General features: G+C 42.9%; 1 protein-coding gene across 8 annotated transcripts in view; it reads left to right on the plus strand.

Moving 5' to 3' along the window:
* Positions 1-4580: 4580 nt before the first annotated feature.
* hdac5 (histone deacetylase 5) overlaps positions 4581-17577 on the plus strand; it is a 60880-nt gene continuing 47883 nt past the window's right edge. For 4 of the 8 annotated variants that reach the window (XM_061699923.1, XM_061699927.1, XM_061699928.1 and 1 more), the window contains exons 1-2: positions 4581-4821; positions 14873-15045. Coding sequence is in view for 1 of the 8 variants with exons in the window: in XM_061699928.1 (XP_061555912.1) it covers positions 15024-15045 (22 nt within the window). In the remaining 7 variants the exon portion in view is untranslated. Of the gene's footprint in view, positions 4822-14872; positions 15046-15401; positions 15469-17577 lie in introns of all 8 variants that reach the window. The other 4 variants (XM_061699929.1, XM_061699925.1, XM_061699924.1 and 1 more) reach the window with 4 other exon arrangements.

Consider the following 17577-nt stretch of genomic DNA (forward strand, 5'->3'; position numbering starts at 1 on the left):
GTTTCGAGCATAGAGCTAGAGACAGGCAGGCATAGATAGACGACTGTGAGCCGTTTCTCGACTGTTGCGTTCTCCGTAAACCACGTTGGAGTTCCACCAGAAGGCAAGCACATTTGAAGGGTAATGATATGCAACGGAGGACCTTTGCACTTCACGTCAGTCGACCAATCTATGGCCCTGTGTGCAACAGATCACCGCCAATCAGTGATGTCCTTTAAAAAATCACCTGTGGAGGAGTCTGCATCTCCATGGCAACAACATCATTACCAGAATAGCTCTCTCGTCCTCTCCCTCTATTTCGGTCTCTCGCGCGCTCCTTCCTTTTATTCCAACTCCACAGTGCTCTCTGTTCTCGATCTCCTTCTCATCCCGTGCAGTTCTTCCACTTTCTTCTGCATCCCTCATTCCCAACCATCCTTCCGTCTCTGCGGCGCACTTTCTGGCTCCCCTCCCCTCAATCTTCCTATGCGTGTCTTTTTGTCTCTGTCTTTCTCCATATATTTTTTTCTCTTTTCACACTCATTTTCTATTCGCTCTGTCACTTACTTAGTCATATCATCCAAATCTCTGAAAATATGTGTAGTATAAATGGATTCCCGATCTCCCATTTTCTTCTCTTTCTTCGCCTCCATAAGAGCAAAGGTCACAGGAGTCTGAGTGGTGTGAACAGTTAGGCCAATAAATACTTGGACAGTTTTTATGATTCATTCATGATAGGATATTATTATTATTATTATTATTATTATTATTAAGTACATTGTAAGTACCATTATAACAATTAACAACAAAAATGTTTCACAAAAAATATGATGGCATTGAACATTATAAGCTGAGTGCCTTTATTTTTAGTGGCTCAAAAGTCTTGATGAAAATCCTTTTGCAGTAAAAGAACTCTAGCTAGTCATTGTGTGGAATTGATTTTTGCTTTAGCAGCACATTGTTCTAGTGGTTAGCACGTCTGTCTCACAGTTCTGTGGTTCAGGGTTCCAATCTCAGCTCCAAGCAGTCTTCCTCCTCGCACTCGCTGCGGCTTTCTCTGGGTACTCGACCTTCCTTTGCAGACCTGTTGGGTTCGTTGAACACTCTCAATTGCCCTTAGGTGCGACTGTTTTTTTTCTTCTATATGCGCCTTGCAATTGACTCGCGACCAGTCCGGGGTGTAAGCCATCTTTTGATCAAAGTCAGTTGGATAGGCTCTTGCCAATGAAACTAATGTGGACAAGTTTGTTATCAAGGGCCACGTTTGACTTTTTAAAACAGACAAATGGGCCAGCTTATTTGCAAATGCATTTTTAAAAAAGTACATGATGAAATGTGTACAGTGGAAGACGAATGGGCGAAACTGCCCAAAGGTAGGTGTGCTAAGTTTGTTGCGTCATAATGAGCATTTCAGAAAAAGAACATCATGCCAGCAGTCAAACGTATTGGTGCTGGTGTGATAGTCTGGGACTGCTTAGCTACTGCAGGACCTGGACGACTTGCTGTTATTGATGGAACCATAAATTCTGCACTTTAATATTCAGCCATCCATTCATGACCTCAAGCTGATGCACACCGGAGTTCTCCAGCAGGACAACGATCCAAAACACACCAGCAAGACAACTTGTGAATGGCAAAAAAATAAATACAATTTTAAAATGGGCGGCACGGTGGAAGACTGGTTAGCACATCTGCCTCACAGTTTTGAGGACCCGGGTTCAAATCCGGCCTTGCCCGTGTGGAGTTTGCATGTTTTTGCCGTGCCTGCGCGGGTTTTCTCCTGGTACTCCGCTTTCCTCCCACATCCCCAAAACATGCATGGTAGGTTAATTGAGGACTCTAAACTGTCCGTAGGTGTGAATGTGAGTGTGAATGGTTGTTTGTTTAGACGTGCCCTGCGATTGGCTGGCGATCAGTTCAGGGTGTACCCTGCCTCTCGCCCAGAGTGAGCTGGGATAAGCTCCAGCATGCCTGCGACCCTGGTGAGGAGAAGCAGTATGGAAAATGAATATGAATGCAAAAAATATAGTTTTTTTTGGAATGTCATGTATGTGTGTATATATATATATCCATCCATCCATTTTCTGAGCCGCTTCTCCTCACGCGGGTCGCGGACGTGCCGGAGCCTATCCCGGCTGTCATCGGGCAGGAGGCGGGGTACGCCCTGAACTGGTTGCCACCCGATCGCAGGGCACATACAAACAGACAACCATTCGCATACACATTCACACCTATGGGAAATTTCGAGTCTTCAATGAATGCATGTTTTCGGTATGTGGGAGGAAACCAGAGTGCCTGGAAATATATATATATATATATATATATATATATATATATATATATATATATATATGTGTGTGTGTGTGTGTGTGTGTGTGTGTATATATATATACACATCCATACAGTCCCCTCCAAAAGTATTGGAACGGCAAGGTCAATTGCTTCGTTTTTGTTGTGTACTGAAGACATTTGGGTTTCAGATCAAAAGATGATTATGTGACAAGAGTTCAGAATTCCAGCTTTTATTTCATGGTTTTTACGTTTAGATGTGTTAACCAACTTGGGACAGAGCACCTTTTGTTTGAACTCACCCACTTTTCAAGTGAGCAAAAGTATTGGCACATGTGACTGACGGGTGTTTCTAGTTGCTCAGGTGTTGCCTTGCTTCAACATTAGATAGTGCTTGTTTTTGGCTTTGGCTTTCACCTGTGAAAACTGCATTTGCTGTTAAGCAAACATGAAGACCAGAGAGCTGTCTATGGGAGAAAAGCGAACCTGAGAGAAGAGGGACAGTCTATCAGAGCTATTGCACAAAAATTGAGCATAGCCAATACAACAATTTGGAATGTCTTGAAAAAGAAAGAAACTACTGGTGTGCTGAGACATTGAACAGGCCGGCCAAGGGTATCAACAGTAGTTGATGACAGAAACGATGTGAGAGCCTAAAGACAACAGTCAGTGACATCACTGCCAACCTCCACAGGGCAGGGGTGAAGGTATCACAATCCACTGTTAGAAGACTTAGAGAAGAAATATACAGGCCATACCACAAGATGCAAACCACTCATCAGCAAAAAGAATCGGAAGGCCAGATTGGATTTTGTACAGAGATGAGACACAAAAGTTTTGGAACAAAGTTTTATGGATTGATGAGACCAAGATTTGCCAAAGTGATGGAAAAGGCAAAGTATGGAGAAAGAAAGGATCTGCTTATGATCCAAAACACACAAGCTCATCTGTGAAGCGTGGTGGAGGTAATGTCATGGCTTGGGCTTGCATGGCTGCTTCTGGAACAGGCTCACTAGTCTTTATTGATGGAACTCATGATGGGAGCAGCAGAATGAATTCTGCAGTCTACAAAACCATTTTGTATGGCAATTGACAGAAAAGGCGGCACGGTGGACGACTGGTTAGAGCGTCAGCCTCACAGTTCTGAGGACCCGGGTTCAATCCCCGGCCCCGCCTGTGTGGAGTCTGCGTGTTCTCCCCGTGCCTGCGTGGGTTTTCTCCGGGGACTCCGGTGTCCTCCCACATCCCAAAAACATGCATTAATTGGAGACTCTAAATTGCCCGTAGGCGTGACTGTGAGTGCGAATGGTTGTTTGCTTTCTATGTGCCCTGCGATTGGCTGGCGACCAGTTCAGGGTGTACCCCGCCTCCTGCCCGATGACAGCTGGGATGGGCTCTGGCACGCCCGCGACCCGAGTGAGGAGAAGCGGCTCAGAAAATGCATGGATGGATGAATTTAATAATGTCTGTTCCAATACTTTTGCTCACTTGAAAGGTGGGTGGCTTCAAACAAAAAGTGCTCTGTCCTGAGTTGTTGAACACATCTGGATGTAAATACCATCAAATAAAAGCTGGAATTCTGAACCTTTGTCTCATATTCATCTTTTGATCTGAAACCCAAATGTCTTCAGTATACAACAAAAACAAAGCTTGAATAGAGTGGGTTACGTGTATTTCAGGTGTTAAAATTTCCCTTACACTTTGGATGGACCTACTATTTTGGATTATGAGCGTATACTGTATATGATTAGCTTGGTCTTTTTTAAAATTTTATTTATTTATTTATTTTTATTACTTCTTTTTTGTATTACTTCTACCTACTCTTGTTGAGCATGTACATTGTAAACTCCTTTTGTTTATTAGGATTTGGTTTTAAATTTTTCCATTTTGTCTATAGCCTATCTTGCGCTGATTTGTTTTGTGTATGTTCAATAAAATGTTTTATTCGATGATGCACAATCAATCGATTGTTTAATGAGTGAGAAAGAATTCAAACTGAATACATGAAGTAACTCATTTTAGGGGGAAATGGCTAAATTTATGCAACAAATATATTGCAAAGACTCTCAATAATGTAAATGATCAAAGGGGACTGGCAAAGCTTTAGCTCCTGAGCGGCAAATTGTCAGCAACTACTTTGTATTTGCAATGATAAATATGTTCTCGTTGGGTGAGGCAAAACGTAAGTAGCTCTGCTTGTCGATGTCGATCCTGTCTGTCGTTGCCCATTACTTTCTATGGCGTCTATTTTTAGCCTCGGCAGACTGGTCACGTGGTAAGAGGAGGACGTCAATAATGTTGTTGTTGTTGGTGGCGGCGGCGGAGAGGAGAGGAGAGGAGAGGAGAAGGGACGCGCAACGGGAGCTAGGCGGACTGTAAATATGGACGCGGTGAAACCCTAGGAGGTGAGTCGCGACCAGGTTGTGCAAATTTCATGTTGCAACCGCGCTCGAGACGTTGCGAGCCATGATGGGAGCCATGATGGGAGCCGGAGTCGGGAGGAAGACACCTCCGCTCTAAAACACGTTCCAGGAGGACCCGCCGACATCCACGGTAACCGTGGAGTGAGAGAAAGCCAATGCGTGCGTGTATATTGCGTGACTTCCCCGCTAGCTTCCTTCTATTGCTCGTCTCGTCAATTGTTGAGCTTGTTTGAGCCGCGATCCACACTTGGCTAACTTGGAAACACACTGAAATGTGGCTAGCTAAAGGAGCACAGAGCGGGTACCTGACTGATAAAACAGACATATGGCATGAAAAAAAAGCAACACAAATCAGCTCTTGTCGAACACACAACAGCTCCACAGTCGGCGTTTATTGAGGTTTGCGTTCAACTTACAGCTAGTCGCTAACTAGTCAGAGCACAACTTGAAGTTGTCAACCCACAGAGTGGGTCTTCACCAGTGCACGCCTTAAGCTAACAGCTACCACCGAACGACCGTCTTCTCAATAACCTCACGAACCGACTTTGTTCGCCTAAACACTTGTGTTGTCGCGTCATCTTCAGTTATGACCTAAGCCATTTGACAACAGTGTCCTCTGATGTTCTTACTATAATATGGGTCTGAGGCTATGTAACAGAACTGGGTAAATAGGTACATTATTCACAAAATCGTGATACTACTGTTTGCATACACATAAAGAAAAGAATACTGCTGTACTTATTGCACCCCCATACGCCATAGCACATATTTGTTTGCCACTCCAGATCTATGAGTGATGATGTAGGGGGGGAAAAAAAGAGCTAACAATTTTATGTTGCCTTGACCTCTGATTGTTCAGTTTTTATAAAATCATTTCCCCTTAGGAAAAAAAAAAAGAACATTGAATAAGAGTTATGCACAACCAACCCCCGCATTCGGCAAAACAGTCCAAAGCACTTCCTTCTGGTTTAAGTGACTGGCAGAGTCCAATGGCAGGAATGACGAGAAAGCAACTATAGAAATATTGAAAGTCTACACTGTTTTTCTGTTTGAAGCAGGATGTCTTTAAGAGCTACCAATTAAAGATGACAATATCTGATTTTTAGGCTTCGTTCGTGTTTACGTAAATCTTATTTCGATAAATAAATCATATACTGTAGATGTACAATATTTAACCTTTGTCAGAAGACACCAGCCATAAAGAAAACAAAATAAAATAAAATTTGGGTTGCCATGTTGTCATTAACCCATAGTTATGCTAGTTATCGCAGAATACACAGGAAATCTGCTAACCTGTTTTTCGGGTTTGTTCATGTGACGATCCGCATATAGCGGATTTAAATTATTATCCATCCATCCATTTTCTGAGCCGCTTCTCCTCACGCGGGTCGCGGACGTGCTGGAGCCTATCCCGGCTGTCATCGGGCAGGAGGCGGGGTACGCCCTGAACCGGTCGCCAGCCAATCGCAGGGCACATAGAAACAAACAACCATTCGCACTCACAGTCACGCCTACGGGCAATTTAGAGTCTCCAATTAATGCATGTTTTTGGGATGTGGGAGGACACCGGAGTGCCCGGAGAAAACCCACGCAGACACGGGGAGAACATGCAAACTCCACACAGGCGGGGCCGGGGATGGAACCCGGGTCCTCAGAACTGTGAGGCAGACGCTCTAACCAGTCGTCCACCGTGCTTTAAATTATTATATTAGATTACGATTCTAAATTGTATAAAACCTTTCTTAATTGTACATGCAAAGGTTTTGGTAACATGTTAACATTCATAAATGTCATGCAGCTGTTAACATTTACCAGAGGTTATTGGATTTTTTAAGACGTTAAAACACTCTGTTTTAACTTTGACAAATGACAAAGTAAGGTGATTCGCGCCGCAGATGCTTTTTAACATTTTCAAATCTAAATTGCCCTTCGGTGTGAATGTGAGCGTGAATGGTTGTTTGTTTATTTGTGCCCCGAGTGAGGATAAGCGGAACGGAAGATCAATGAATTATTACGCGAGTATAAAAAGAAAGCACTGTAAAATGTAAAAACAATATACTCTATCCTATGTTTGCTCACAGTCACAATCACGAGTGACTCTCATACAGCTTTGCTCTTGAGTCGAGTCAAAATGGACTTGACTACACATAACGTCACTGTTCTCACATTTTTCTCTTAGCATTGTTGACTGAACAACAACTACATACATACTACATACAACTGAAATGTGAAAGGTTAACCACTGTTAAAATGAAACGCACTATAAAATGTTCTCAACATCAATGATGCCGGTTATAAAGTAAGGCGTTACTCCTAAAATGTGCCATTTTGAGTAGCGAGCAAAGTAACACGTTACTTTTACCGGGAGAGTAATTAGACGACAGTTACTTCTTCAATCCACCAATAGTTACTTTTGCATCATCAATCTCTCTCACTGGACAGTAATTTGTAGCTAGTGATTCAAACAAAGAGCAGTCCAAGTGTGCTGTAGCATTTAACCGAAACCACCCTTTTTCCCGATGAATAGAAGAAAGCCATTGGGAAGTGATGGTTGATTCTACAATGCACAGTAATATAAAAGAGCAAAGAAATGCACGATTTATTTTTCTTAGTTAAAAAGTGTATATGATTGTTGTTACTGTTTTATTTACACATTAAGAATACAGTTTTACGGGCATGTTAAACGCGCAATGCATTGTGGGTTTAATTATAATCAATCGGTCATGGAGGGTAAGGACTGACTGACTGAAGGACTTACAATACATATCTTAAATAATATTTACAATGGAAAGTGAGAAATCTCAACTTGGTCTGTGAGCTGGTTGAACGCGCCTGCACGGGTGACATCACGTAGTAAGAAAAAAGGTTTTTGCATCAAAATTACTGTGGTGGGAGCAATAGTGTGCGTGTGTGTATGTGTGTGTCACTCACGTTTACGTGGACGCTCGCAAAAAGGGACGCACGTACACGCACGCACACACACACACACACACACACACACACACACACAGTGGCTTTCATGGACCACAATTGGCAGTGTACTGAGACCGGTGTGCTTGTTTGTTTAGGAACTTACTGTATTGTTCTGGCATGTCAGTTGCTGATTTAATGTGGCTTTAATTACACTAATATTAAAGTTATTACTATAATTGTTAAAACAATTCAACAATTGTTGATTTCTAATTGCTGCCTGATGACATTGTCTTAATTAGTTCATTTGTGTTTACGAGACAGGTGCGTTAACCAAGCCACAGTGCACTCTAAATCACAATGATGCTAAGCTCAACATATCAACAACACTTGTAACTTTCCCTGATTTTCAGATCACTTATTAAGGTGTTGAGTCACTAATGGTGTCGTGGTACACTCGCCTGACTTTGGTGCGGGCAGCGTGGGTTCAGTTCCCACTCAGTGATGGTGTGAATGTGAGTGGGGATGGTTGTCCGTGTCTATATGTGGCCTGCAGCTGACTGGCGACCAGTTCACGGTGTAGTCCGCCTTTCGCCCGAAGTCAGCTGGGATAGGCTCCGGCGCCTCGTGACCCTTACCAGGATAAGCGGTGTTGAAAATGGAAATGGCTTATTAAGATGTTTGTTGGGTGCCATCTGGTACAACTAGGCCTGGATGAGTAGCGTTTTTAAAAATATTTTTTCCTGTTAACTTTGTGAACATTTTGATGGTGCTGGTTAACTCTCGTTAATTGGCGACTCTAAATGTGAATGTGAGTGCGAATGGTTGTTTATTTCTATGTGCCCTGCGATTGGCTGGCAACCAGTTCAGGGTGTACCCCGCCTCCTGCCCGATGATAGCTGGGATGGGCTCCAGCACGCCCTTGTGAGGTGAAGTGGCTCAGAAAATGGATGGATGGTTGAATGGTTAACTCTCCATAGCAGTCATCATATCCTTTTTGCTAACTTTTTTGTCTATTAAAGTCATCATAGATAAGAATGTTAAAAAAGTCATCTTACTTTCAACAACAATACGCCTACGCCTCAGTCACGTGTCATCAAAGGCTGAGTCGTAAAGGGTTTACTGTACTTACACTAGGCCATCTGAACTACCAAGTCCTTCCACAAATGTGAGTAATGCAAATAAGATTTGTCAGTGTACACCCCCAAAAAAAACTATTTTGTAAACATTAATTCAGTTAATGAATTCATTAGGCGGCACGGCGAACGACTGGTTAGGACATCTGCCTCACAGTTTTGAGGACCGGGGTTCAAATCCCGGCCTCGCCTGTGTGGAGTTTGCATGTTCTCCCCGTGCCTGCGTGGCTTTTCTGTGGCCACTCCGGTTTCCTCCCTCATCCCCAAAACATGCATGCTAGGTTAATTGGAAACTCTAAATTGCCAATAGGTATGAATGTGAGCGCGAATGATAGTTTGTTTCTATGTGCCCTGCGATTGGCTGGCGACCGGTTCAGGGTGTATTTTATTGTCGTTTTATGTAGCTGTATTATACGATGGGTATGTTTTTTAATAAAAACATTTTACATAACACTTGTTCGACGGTTTCCAGTATTTCCGTTAAAAACAAAGACTACAAATTCAAATAAACTGCAGTGACTCATATCCCCGAATAAATGTGTCTGACATTTTGGGCGTTCCAAATTCAAGGTGCCAGTATACTTAATAAGCTGACCCTTGGCAACAGTGATTACTTCTCCTTCAAATGGTGATGACTGTACAATGATTAAGGTTATTATGTAGATGCACACAAAATTGGACGTGGCGGTTCAGAAACACACCACTTGCGTCCGGCCCGCAGGATCAATGTGAAGTGAGCATGACCTTGGCCTGCACAACTGCATCAGCCAAACGTGCACGTAATTCCATGAGCAGCGTCTTCTCATTTGTATGAACTATTCAGTACTCCGTGTTGAGGGTGTGGGAATAAGACAGTCAGCCAATCAGGTACCAGTTTCAAAGGAGCCACATGGCTTTATGCACCACCATGCATGCATTTTAAGTACCAGTCACTGTTAATACTAATTTTGGAAGCTCGATTTGTTGTCAATTGAATGAAGACTCAATGCAGAAGAACTCGACGTTGTGTCAGCGCGTATGTAACTGCAAAAAGTGAAAGTGACTGGCGAACGACGATGACAAAAAGAACACCGACGGACCTCTTATTTGATCGGAGGTAATGACGTCTCCAGGAATACTTTTCACTAGGTTTTACACGATCTGGATTTTTGGGGCCGAACACCGATCAGCGAGTTTAAAAAGACGATAACCGATCACCGATTTGATCTCAAGATGGCGCAATGTGTCTATTTAAATGACTAGTTCATTAACTGTATATACTTGTGTACTGTATACTGAATATCTTTAAAATTAATCTCTAGTCCAGTGTTTCCCAACCATTTTGCCGTGGCACATTTGTGTGCCATGAGCGAGCTGGTGTGCTGTGGGAAATTATCAAATTTTACTTAACTGCTCAAAAATTATTCATTTATTTATGCCAGTGAGACATAGTGACAGACAGAACAAATAAATGCTCTTCTATAGGATGGCAGGAAGTACATACAGTAATTACTGTGTACCTACATTTTGTGAGATTTTTGTTTGTTGGTGCGCCGTGAGATTTTCCAATTGTAATATATGTGCCTTCGCTCCATAAAGGTTGGAAATCACCGTTCTAGTCAGGTCGTGTATTCTAATCAGTCATGTTAAACCAAATTTACAACATGACAGAAATAATAGGTGCTAACTTACTGTAACTGAATTACTTTATTGTAATTAAATTACTTCACACACACACACCGAAGCTTTAGAGCATGGTTCGACATAACGGCGGCATGTTTACGTACAACTGTTAGTGCTAGCACTAGCTTGGTAGGCTACATATTGTTTTGTTGTCTGCTTGCGAGCCGTATCATATTAAATGTACGTGAACATACCTCAAACAAGCCTTAAATGAACGTAATCTCACGAGCACCGGTGACCACCGCCACACGTTTCCCCCCCTTTTGTTCTTGTAATACATGTCGCGATGTCGTCGCCATGGTAACGAACGTATCCGGTCACGTTTGAGTTGACAAGATAAAGCCCAGTGTTGGTAAAAGATGGCATGTGGTGGTATCGGAATACAAGATTTTATTGCAGTCGTCTGACAAATTTGTGGAGTTTGCATGTTCTCCCCGTGCCTGCGTGGGTTTTCTCCGGGCACTCCGGTTTCCTCCCATATCCCAAAAACACGCACGGTACATTAATTGGAAACTCTAAATTCCCATTCGGTATGAATGTGAGCGCGAATGATAGTTTGTTTCTATCTGCTCTGCGATTGGCTGGCGACCGGTTCAGGGTGTACCCCGCCTCCCGCCCGAAGATAGCTGGGATAGGCGCCAGCATGCCCGCGACCCAAGTGAGGAGAAGCGGTACAGAAAATGGATGGATGGATGGATGTCCCTTTTGAATGTAATAATATCTTTCAGCCTACACCTTTTGAAAGTGTTACATTGATCCTTACCAAAAGTTACAGTCCTACACTGTTGTGTAATAGTGACCGTTCCTAATACTGGCCATGGATGTGAGCATCCTTCTTAGTGATAAACTGGGCTCGTTCTCAGAACACACTTTGCAGTTTAATTCCTCCATGTCACCTCCTCCCTCAGGGGCTTCAATCCCTCTGATCACCGTCTGGTTGGAAAGACTTTGGATGAGGGATTTGCAGCTGTATAATGTGTTGTTTTCCCCCTTCAAGCCCAGAAGTCAGATCTCAGAGGTCAAGGGTGCATTAGGCGCATTAGTTGCATAATATCTCCATGGGCTGTGCAGTCTCCCCCACCCACTTTAACTTTAACAGTGCCCAGAGTTGATATGAGGGTCATTCTCTTGGGTCTGACCAAGTTGAAATAATGGTATAGCAAAACGTTCCGACATGACTATCCATTAGGGCCGCACGATATTTTGTTGAAGCATCATCATCGCGATGTACGTATGCACAATAGATGTTGGTGTAGTGTAATATACATTGAATAAACTGTAATATTAAAAGAAACCACCAGAGGGACCTATTGGGTACACCTGCTGCATTTCCTATTTCACTCTTCAGAATGAAACTAGGCAGGCACGGGCATCTGCGTGAGTCCATGAAGTGCGTTCATTTATTCGTAAATGGGAGTGAATTTGTAGTACATACCGGGAATTGTAAAAATGGTTTACCAGGAAAATTATTTGTATCAGAATGCTTTAGTTCAAACACAGTATGATGACACTGTGATACTATGGAATTCATTTTTTGTAATATAAGAATAGATAAATTATTTTGTTAAAATAGCCGACCAGCACTGCAGGGAATGTGAAGCTATCAATGTCCTTTCACCATCGTCCCTGTCATACTGTGCTGCATGTTTTTGTTTGCACATTAAGGACAAAAGTCCTGGTTTTTATTCTAATTCCTCATTTAAAAAAAAAAAAAAAACCACCATTCAAGCAACACATTTTTTTCTCATGAGTTTGAGATTGTAGGGTGAGATTTGTGGTATCCATTTAAGCAGAGCTTTGTCATTCTTGTGATTTAGATGAAGATCAGACAACATTTGATGACCAAGTGATGCAGAAATAAATTCCAAAGGGTTCACATACTTTTCCCTCCCATTGTATTGTGATGTAGCTAGTTTGATGTATGTCATCAAGGTGTTCAAGAGTAGTGTTTTCTTTGGGAAAATGTAGTTGAAGATTGTCAAAATGTGACATGCAGCTTCACACTTTAAAAAGTGTGTTTGATAGGAAATAAGTCAGATGATCAATAAAGCCTCCAATGCCAGCCCCAGGTTTTGCACCAACTCACCCTTACTCTGTCCTGCTCGCTCAGACTTGTTTGTTTCGGCAAGAAGTGCTCAGGTGAATTGTTACCACGGCAGCCGGCTCTTTGGTTGCCAGGCAGCACTTCCTGCTCCTCTCCTGAATTGGAGAGACCACGTATTTTAGGAAATGCTGGTGTGAAGAGGAGGAGTGAGAGTGAGAGATCTCTATTTTTGCTGATTCTTTGGCAACATTGGGAACATGTTCTTGTGAAGCACAGAGACACGTGACTCTAGTGTTAACGCACCATGCTGTATTCTTAGTGTTCTGTCTGCTTTGCTATTTTTGCCGTTAGACCTCTGGTGCAGTTGGGCAGCAGGTTCGTCTGGTTACCTCCATAGGCTGAAGTACCGCACGCTGTGACACATATGCACACACACACACACACAGACACACACACACACACACTCTCTCTCTCTCACACTCTCTCTCACTCATCCCATTATCTTAGCGTTGACACAAAACTACAAAGCTAGAAAAGATCCACACACAGTGTAGCCGACTTAATGACACACTAGTAGTGTATATTTAAAATTATGCAGTGCATAATGGAATCATATCTAATACAAGAGCAATATCAAATATTCAGCCTTTACATATTAAAAAAGGCTCCATTTTGGTTGACCGTGGTTTTAACAATCTTTATTATTGTGGTTGTAATTTGCAGTGGTTGCAGCATGTGAAGTGGTTAGCACGTATGCCTCACAGTTGTTTGATTCTCGGCTCCGGCCTTCCTGCGTGGGGTTTGCATGTTCTCTCTGTGCTTGCTGGTACTCCGTCTTCTTCTGACGTTGCATAAATCAGCATTTTTCAGAATCTGAATTGCCCGCATGTGAGATAGGGAGTATGAATGGCTGCAGACCAGTCCAGGGTGTTTCCCGCCAATCACTCAAAGTCAGCTGGGATCAGCTCCAGTTTACCTGTGACACTAATGAGGACAAGTACTATAGAATATGGATAGTTTGCAGTGGTAAAGAACTACTGCATCGTACTGAGAGCTGTCGTATGTTTGACTCTTATGTAACTAATTGAGGCAGCCAAAATATTAGACACCTCTTATTATTTGAAATAGAACTACAGCAATAAAATACAGTTCATTTATTAATGCCGCTCCGAAAGTATCACAGGCTGTATTTTTGATACAGGTCTTGTTGAGAATTTGATTGGGCAGGTATACGGTACTCAAGCATCAGGTGATGAGTATATAGCATGTGAGCCGCTCAGTGAAATGAAGGCGCTTGATGTACATGTGAAGCATTTAGGATCATTCAGGCAGCAATGAGGGAGGAAATCACAGCTTAAGATGTTCTTCTAAATCACATTACAGCTAATTAGACTGAGCCTTACGTCTGACATGCAGGCACCCACTGACTCTCTCACTCACACATGTTATTATAATGCAATTGAGACAATTCTTCATGAGGATCAAATCTGTGAGCTCTCTCTGTATGTCTGTTGCTTTGGGGCGTCCATGAGTTTTCCAGTTGCTGTAATCAATATAAGGCCAGTAGGTGGCACCAGATTACTAAGCAGTCCAACCTCAGTGACTGTGGAATGGTTCCAAAACAGCCATTAAGGTGGGGATGTCAGTTTGTAATGAAAATTTAAAAAATCTAATCAAATATTGGTATACCATGTCACATATTAATGCTGGAAACACAATTCATGTCATGCCTTGTTCACACAACAATGGGAATAACAAAATGATTAAAAAACAAGTTAAAACCCACATTTACTCATAATTATAAATAAAATGAATCGAATGAAGAGATAAATGAGGATCAGAATCACTTCATTTAATAACTTGGATTTCAGGCTTATATGAACACAGCAGTTTATCATTTAAAAGTCTTGCACTAAAGCTTCCATATACTGTATTGCGTTTGCCCATCCATCCATCCATTTTCTGTACCGCTTTTCCTCACTAGGTTTGCTAATCAAGCTAACCTTTTCTCCAAACATCTTCTGAAGACACCGTGTCGCCATATGTGTGGCTGACTTTTGACTTTTCTAGTTGACCTGTTCCAAACCTTATAAAACCTTGCACATTGTATCACACTTAAAAAAATGAGACAAAAGCAATGTGGCCCAGTCACAAGAGAGCATATTCTTTCACCATTGGTCTTCATTTGTGATAAAACTAAAAAAAACTGTATTCTAGTTTTCCAAGAAAACAATAATAGATAATACAATGAAAAGCTCAAGAGAGTCTGTCAGCTTCAATATTTATTTGTGGATGGAATGTTTACCAATAATTTATCAGGTATGGAGATCAAAATAAGTACTTTATTGCTGATACATTTGTAATTGGTTTTCCATATCCAAATAACACTACCCTGTTATGAAGTCATATCTCAATGTTCTCTTTTTCAGAAAGGTTGACACTGAGGAGGAGGTTTAATTCATCTGGTTGTTTGTCCATCGTTCATCTGTCCTGCAACACATGGCTGACTCAGAGGACCCACTATAACACACAAGCACACAGACTTGAAGGACCAGAAGGCGAAGACCAGATTCAGCCTCCATGAATTCATCACACACCTCAGGTAATTTTCCATTGATCCATTTTATCAGTTGTGAGTAATTATATAACCAATTTGTTTGTCACCAGTGAGTTTAGTCCTCTGCAAAGTTCAGTGAACAAAATTCAATTTCTGGCTGTGGTCTGAATAATGGCTTAGTTGTTGTTGTCGTTGTTTTTGTGGGCCTTTGTGAATATGGACCTTTGTCTTATAGATTCACTAATTATGATGAAAATCACAACACCTAATGATACTACGGCTACCTAGTGTCCAACACTTTGCGTTTCGAGTCCTTTCGAGTCATTTTAATAACAAAGTAATAATACAATTTAATATATATATAATATATATATTTAATTAAAATGTACTTATGTGTGCAGAATAAAGTTGGTGAGCCACACAATGAAGTTATGGGAAAGAGTAGTGGAGCCTAGACTCAGGACAGAAGTGAGTATTTGCGAGCGACAGTATGGTTTCATGCCTAGAAAGAGTACAAAAGATGCATTATTTGCCTTGAGGATGTTTGTTGATGTAAAAGTACAGAGAAGGTCAGATGGAGCTACATTGTGTCTTCGTAGATCTAGACAAAGCCTACGACAGAGTACCCAGAGAGGAACTGTGGTACTGCATGCGGAAGTCTGGAGTGGCAGAGAAGTATGTTAAAATAATACAGGACATGTTCGAGGGCAGCAAAACAGCGGTGAGGTGTGCTGTAGGTGTGACAGACAAATTGAAGGTGGAGGTGGGACTGCATCAGGGATCGGCCCTGAGCCCCTTCCTGTTTGCAGTGATGATGGATAGGCTGACAGATGAGGTTAGACTGGAATCCCCGTGGACCGTGATGTTTGCAGATGACATTGTCATCTGCAGTGAAAGCAGGGAGCAGGTGGAGGAACGGTTAGAAAGATGGAGGCGTGCACTGGAAAGCAGAGGAATGAAGATGAGCCGAAGTAAGACAGAATATATGTGCATGAATGAGAGGGGTGGTGGGGGAAGAGTGAGGCGACAGGGAGAAGAGATAGCAAGGGTGGAGGACTTGAAATACTTGGCGTCAACCGTCCAGAGCAATGGTGAGTGTGGTCAGGAAGTGAAGAAACGGGTCCAAGCAGGTTGGAACGGGTGGAGGAAGGTCTCTGCTGGGATGAAGGGCAAAGTTTATAAAACAGTGGTGAGGCCAGCCATGATGTACGGATTCGAGACAGTGGCACTGAAGAGACAACAGGAAGCAGAGCTGGAGGTGGCGGAAATGAAGATGTTGAGGTTCGCTCTCGGAGTGACCAGGTTGGATAAAATTAGAAATGAGCTCATCAGCGGGAAAGCCACGGTTAGATGTTTTGGAGACAAAGTTAGAGAGAGCAGACTTCGATGGTTTGGACACGTCCATAGGAGAACTAGTGAGTATATTGGTAGAAGGATGATGAGGCTGGAGCTGCCAGGCAAGAGAGCGAGAGGAAGACCAAAGAGAAGGTTGATGGACGTCGTGAGGGAAGACGTGAGGGCAGTTGGTGTTGGAGAGGAGGATGCAGGAGATAGGCTTACATGGAAAAGGATGACGCGCTGTGGCGACCCCTAAAGGGACAAGCCCAAAGGAAAAGAAGAAGAAGAAGAGAAGAAGAAGGCAGCACAGTTTCTTCCCACATTCCAAAAACATGCATGGTAGGCTAATTGAAGACTCTATCATACGGCCCGCGGGCCAGAACTGGCCCGTCAGGGGCTCCAATCTGGTCCGTGCGCATTAATTCTGCCCGTCTGATTAGACAGCATGATTATTACACAGGTGTGCCTTAGGCTGGCCACAACAAAAGCCCACTCTGAAATGTGCAGTTTTGCTTTATTGCGGGGTCTATTCTGGGGGGGGGGGGGGGGTCAGAAAACCAGTCCGTATCTGGCGTGACAACCATTTGCCTCTGGCACTGCAACACATCTCCTTCGCATAGAGTTGATCAGGTTGTTGATTTTGGCCTGTGGAATGTTGGTCCACTCCTCTTCAATGGCTGTGCGAAGTTGTCGGATATTGGCAGGTACTCAAGTCGGTTACGACGACGAACTGCAGTCAGGTTCGAGACCCTGATGAGGATGACGAGAACGCAGATGAGGTTCCCTGGGATAGTTTCTGATAGTTTGTGCAGAAATTCTTTGGTTATGCAAACCAATGGTTATGGTTGCAGCAGCTGTCCGGGTGGCTGGTCTCAGATGATCTTGGAGGTGAACATGCTGGATGTGGAGGTCCTGGGCTGCTGTGGTTACACGTGATCTGCGGTTGTGAGGCCGGTTGGATGTACTGCCAAATTGTCCGAAATGCCTTTGGAGATGGCTTATGGTCGAGAAAAGAACATTCAATTCACAGGCAACAGCTCTGGTGGACATTCCTGCAATCAGCATGCCAATTGCGCGCTCCCTCAGAACTTGCGACATCTGTGGCATTGTGCTGTGTGATAAAACTGCACATTTCAGAGTGGCCTTTTATTGTGGCCAGCCTATGGCACACCTGTGCAACAATTATGCTGTCTAATCAGCATCTTGATATGCCACACCTGTGAGGTGGGATGGATTTTC

Source organism: Phycodurus eques, chromosome 16, assembly GCF_024500275.1.
Source record: "Phycodurus eques isolate BA_2022a chromosome 16, UOR_Pequ_1.1, whole genome shotgun sequence".
Taxonomy (NCBI): Eukaryota; Metazoa; Chordata; class Actinopteri; order Syngnathiformes; family Syngnathidae; genus Phycodurus; species Phycodurus eques.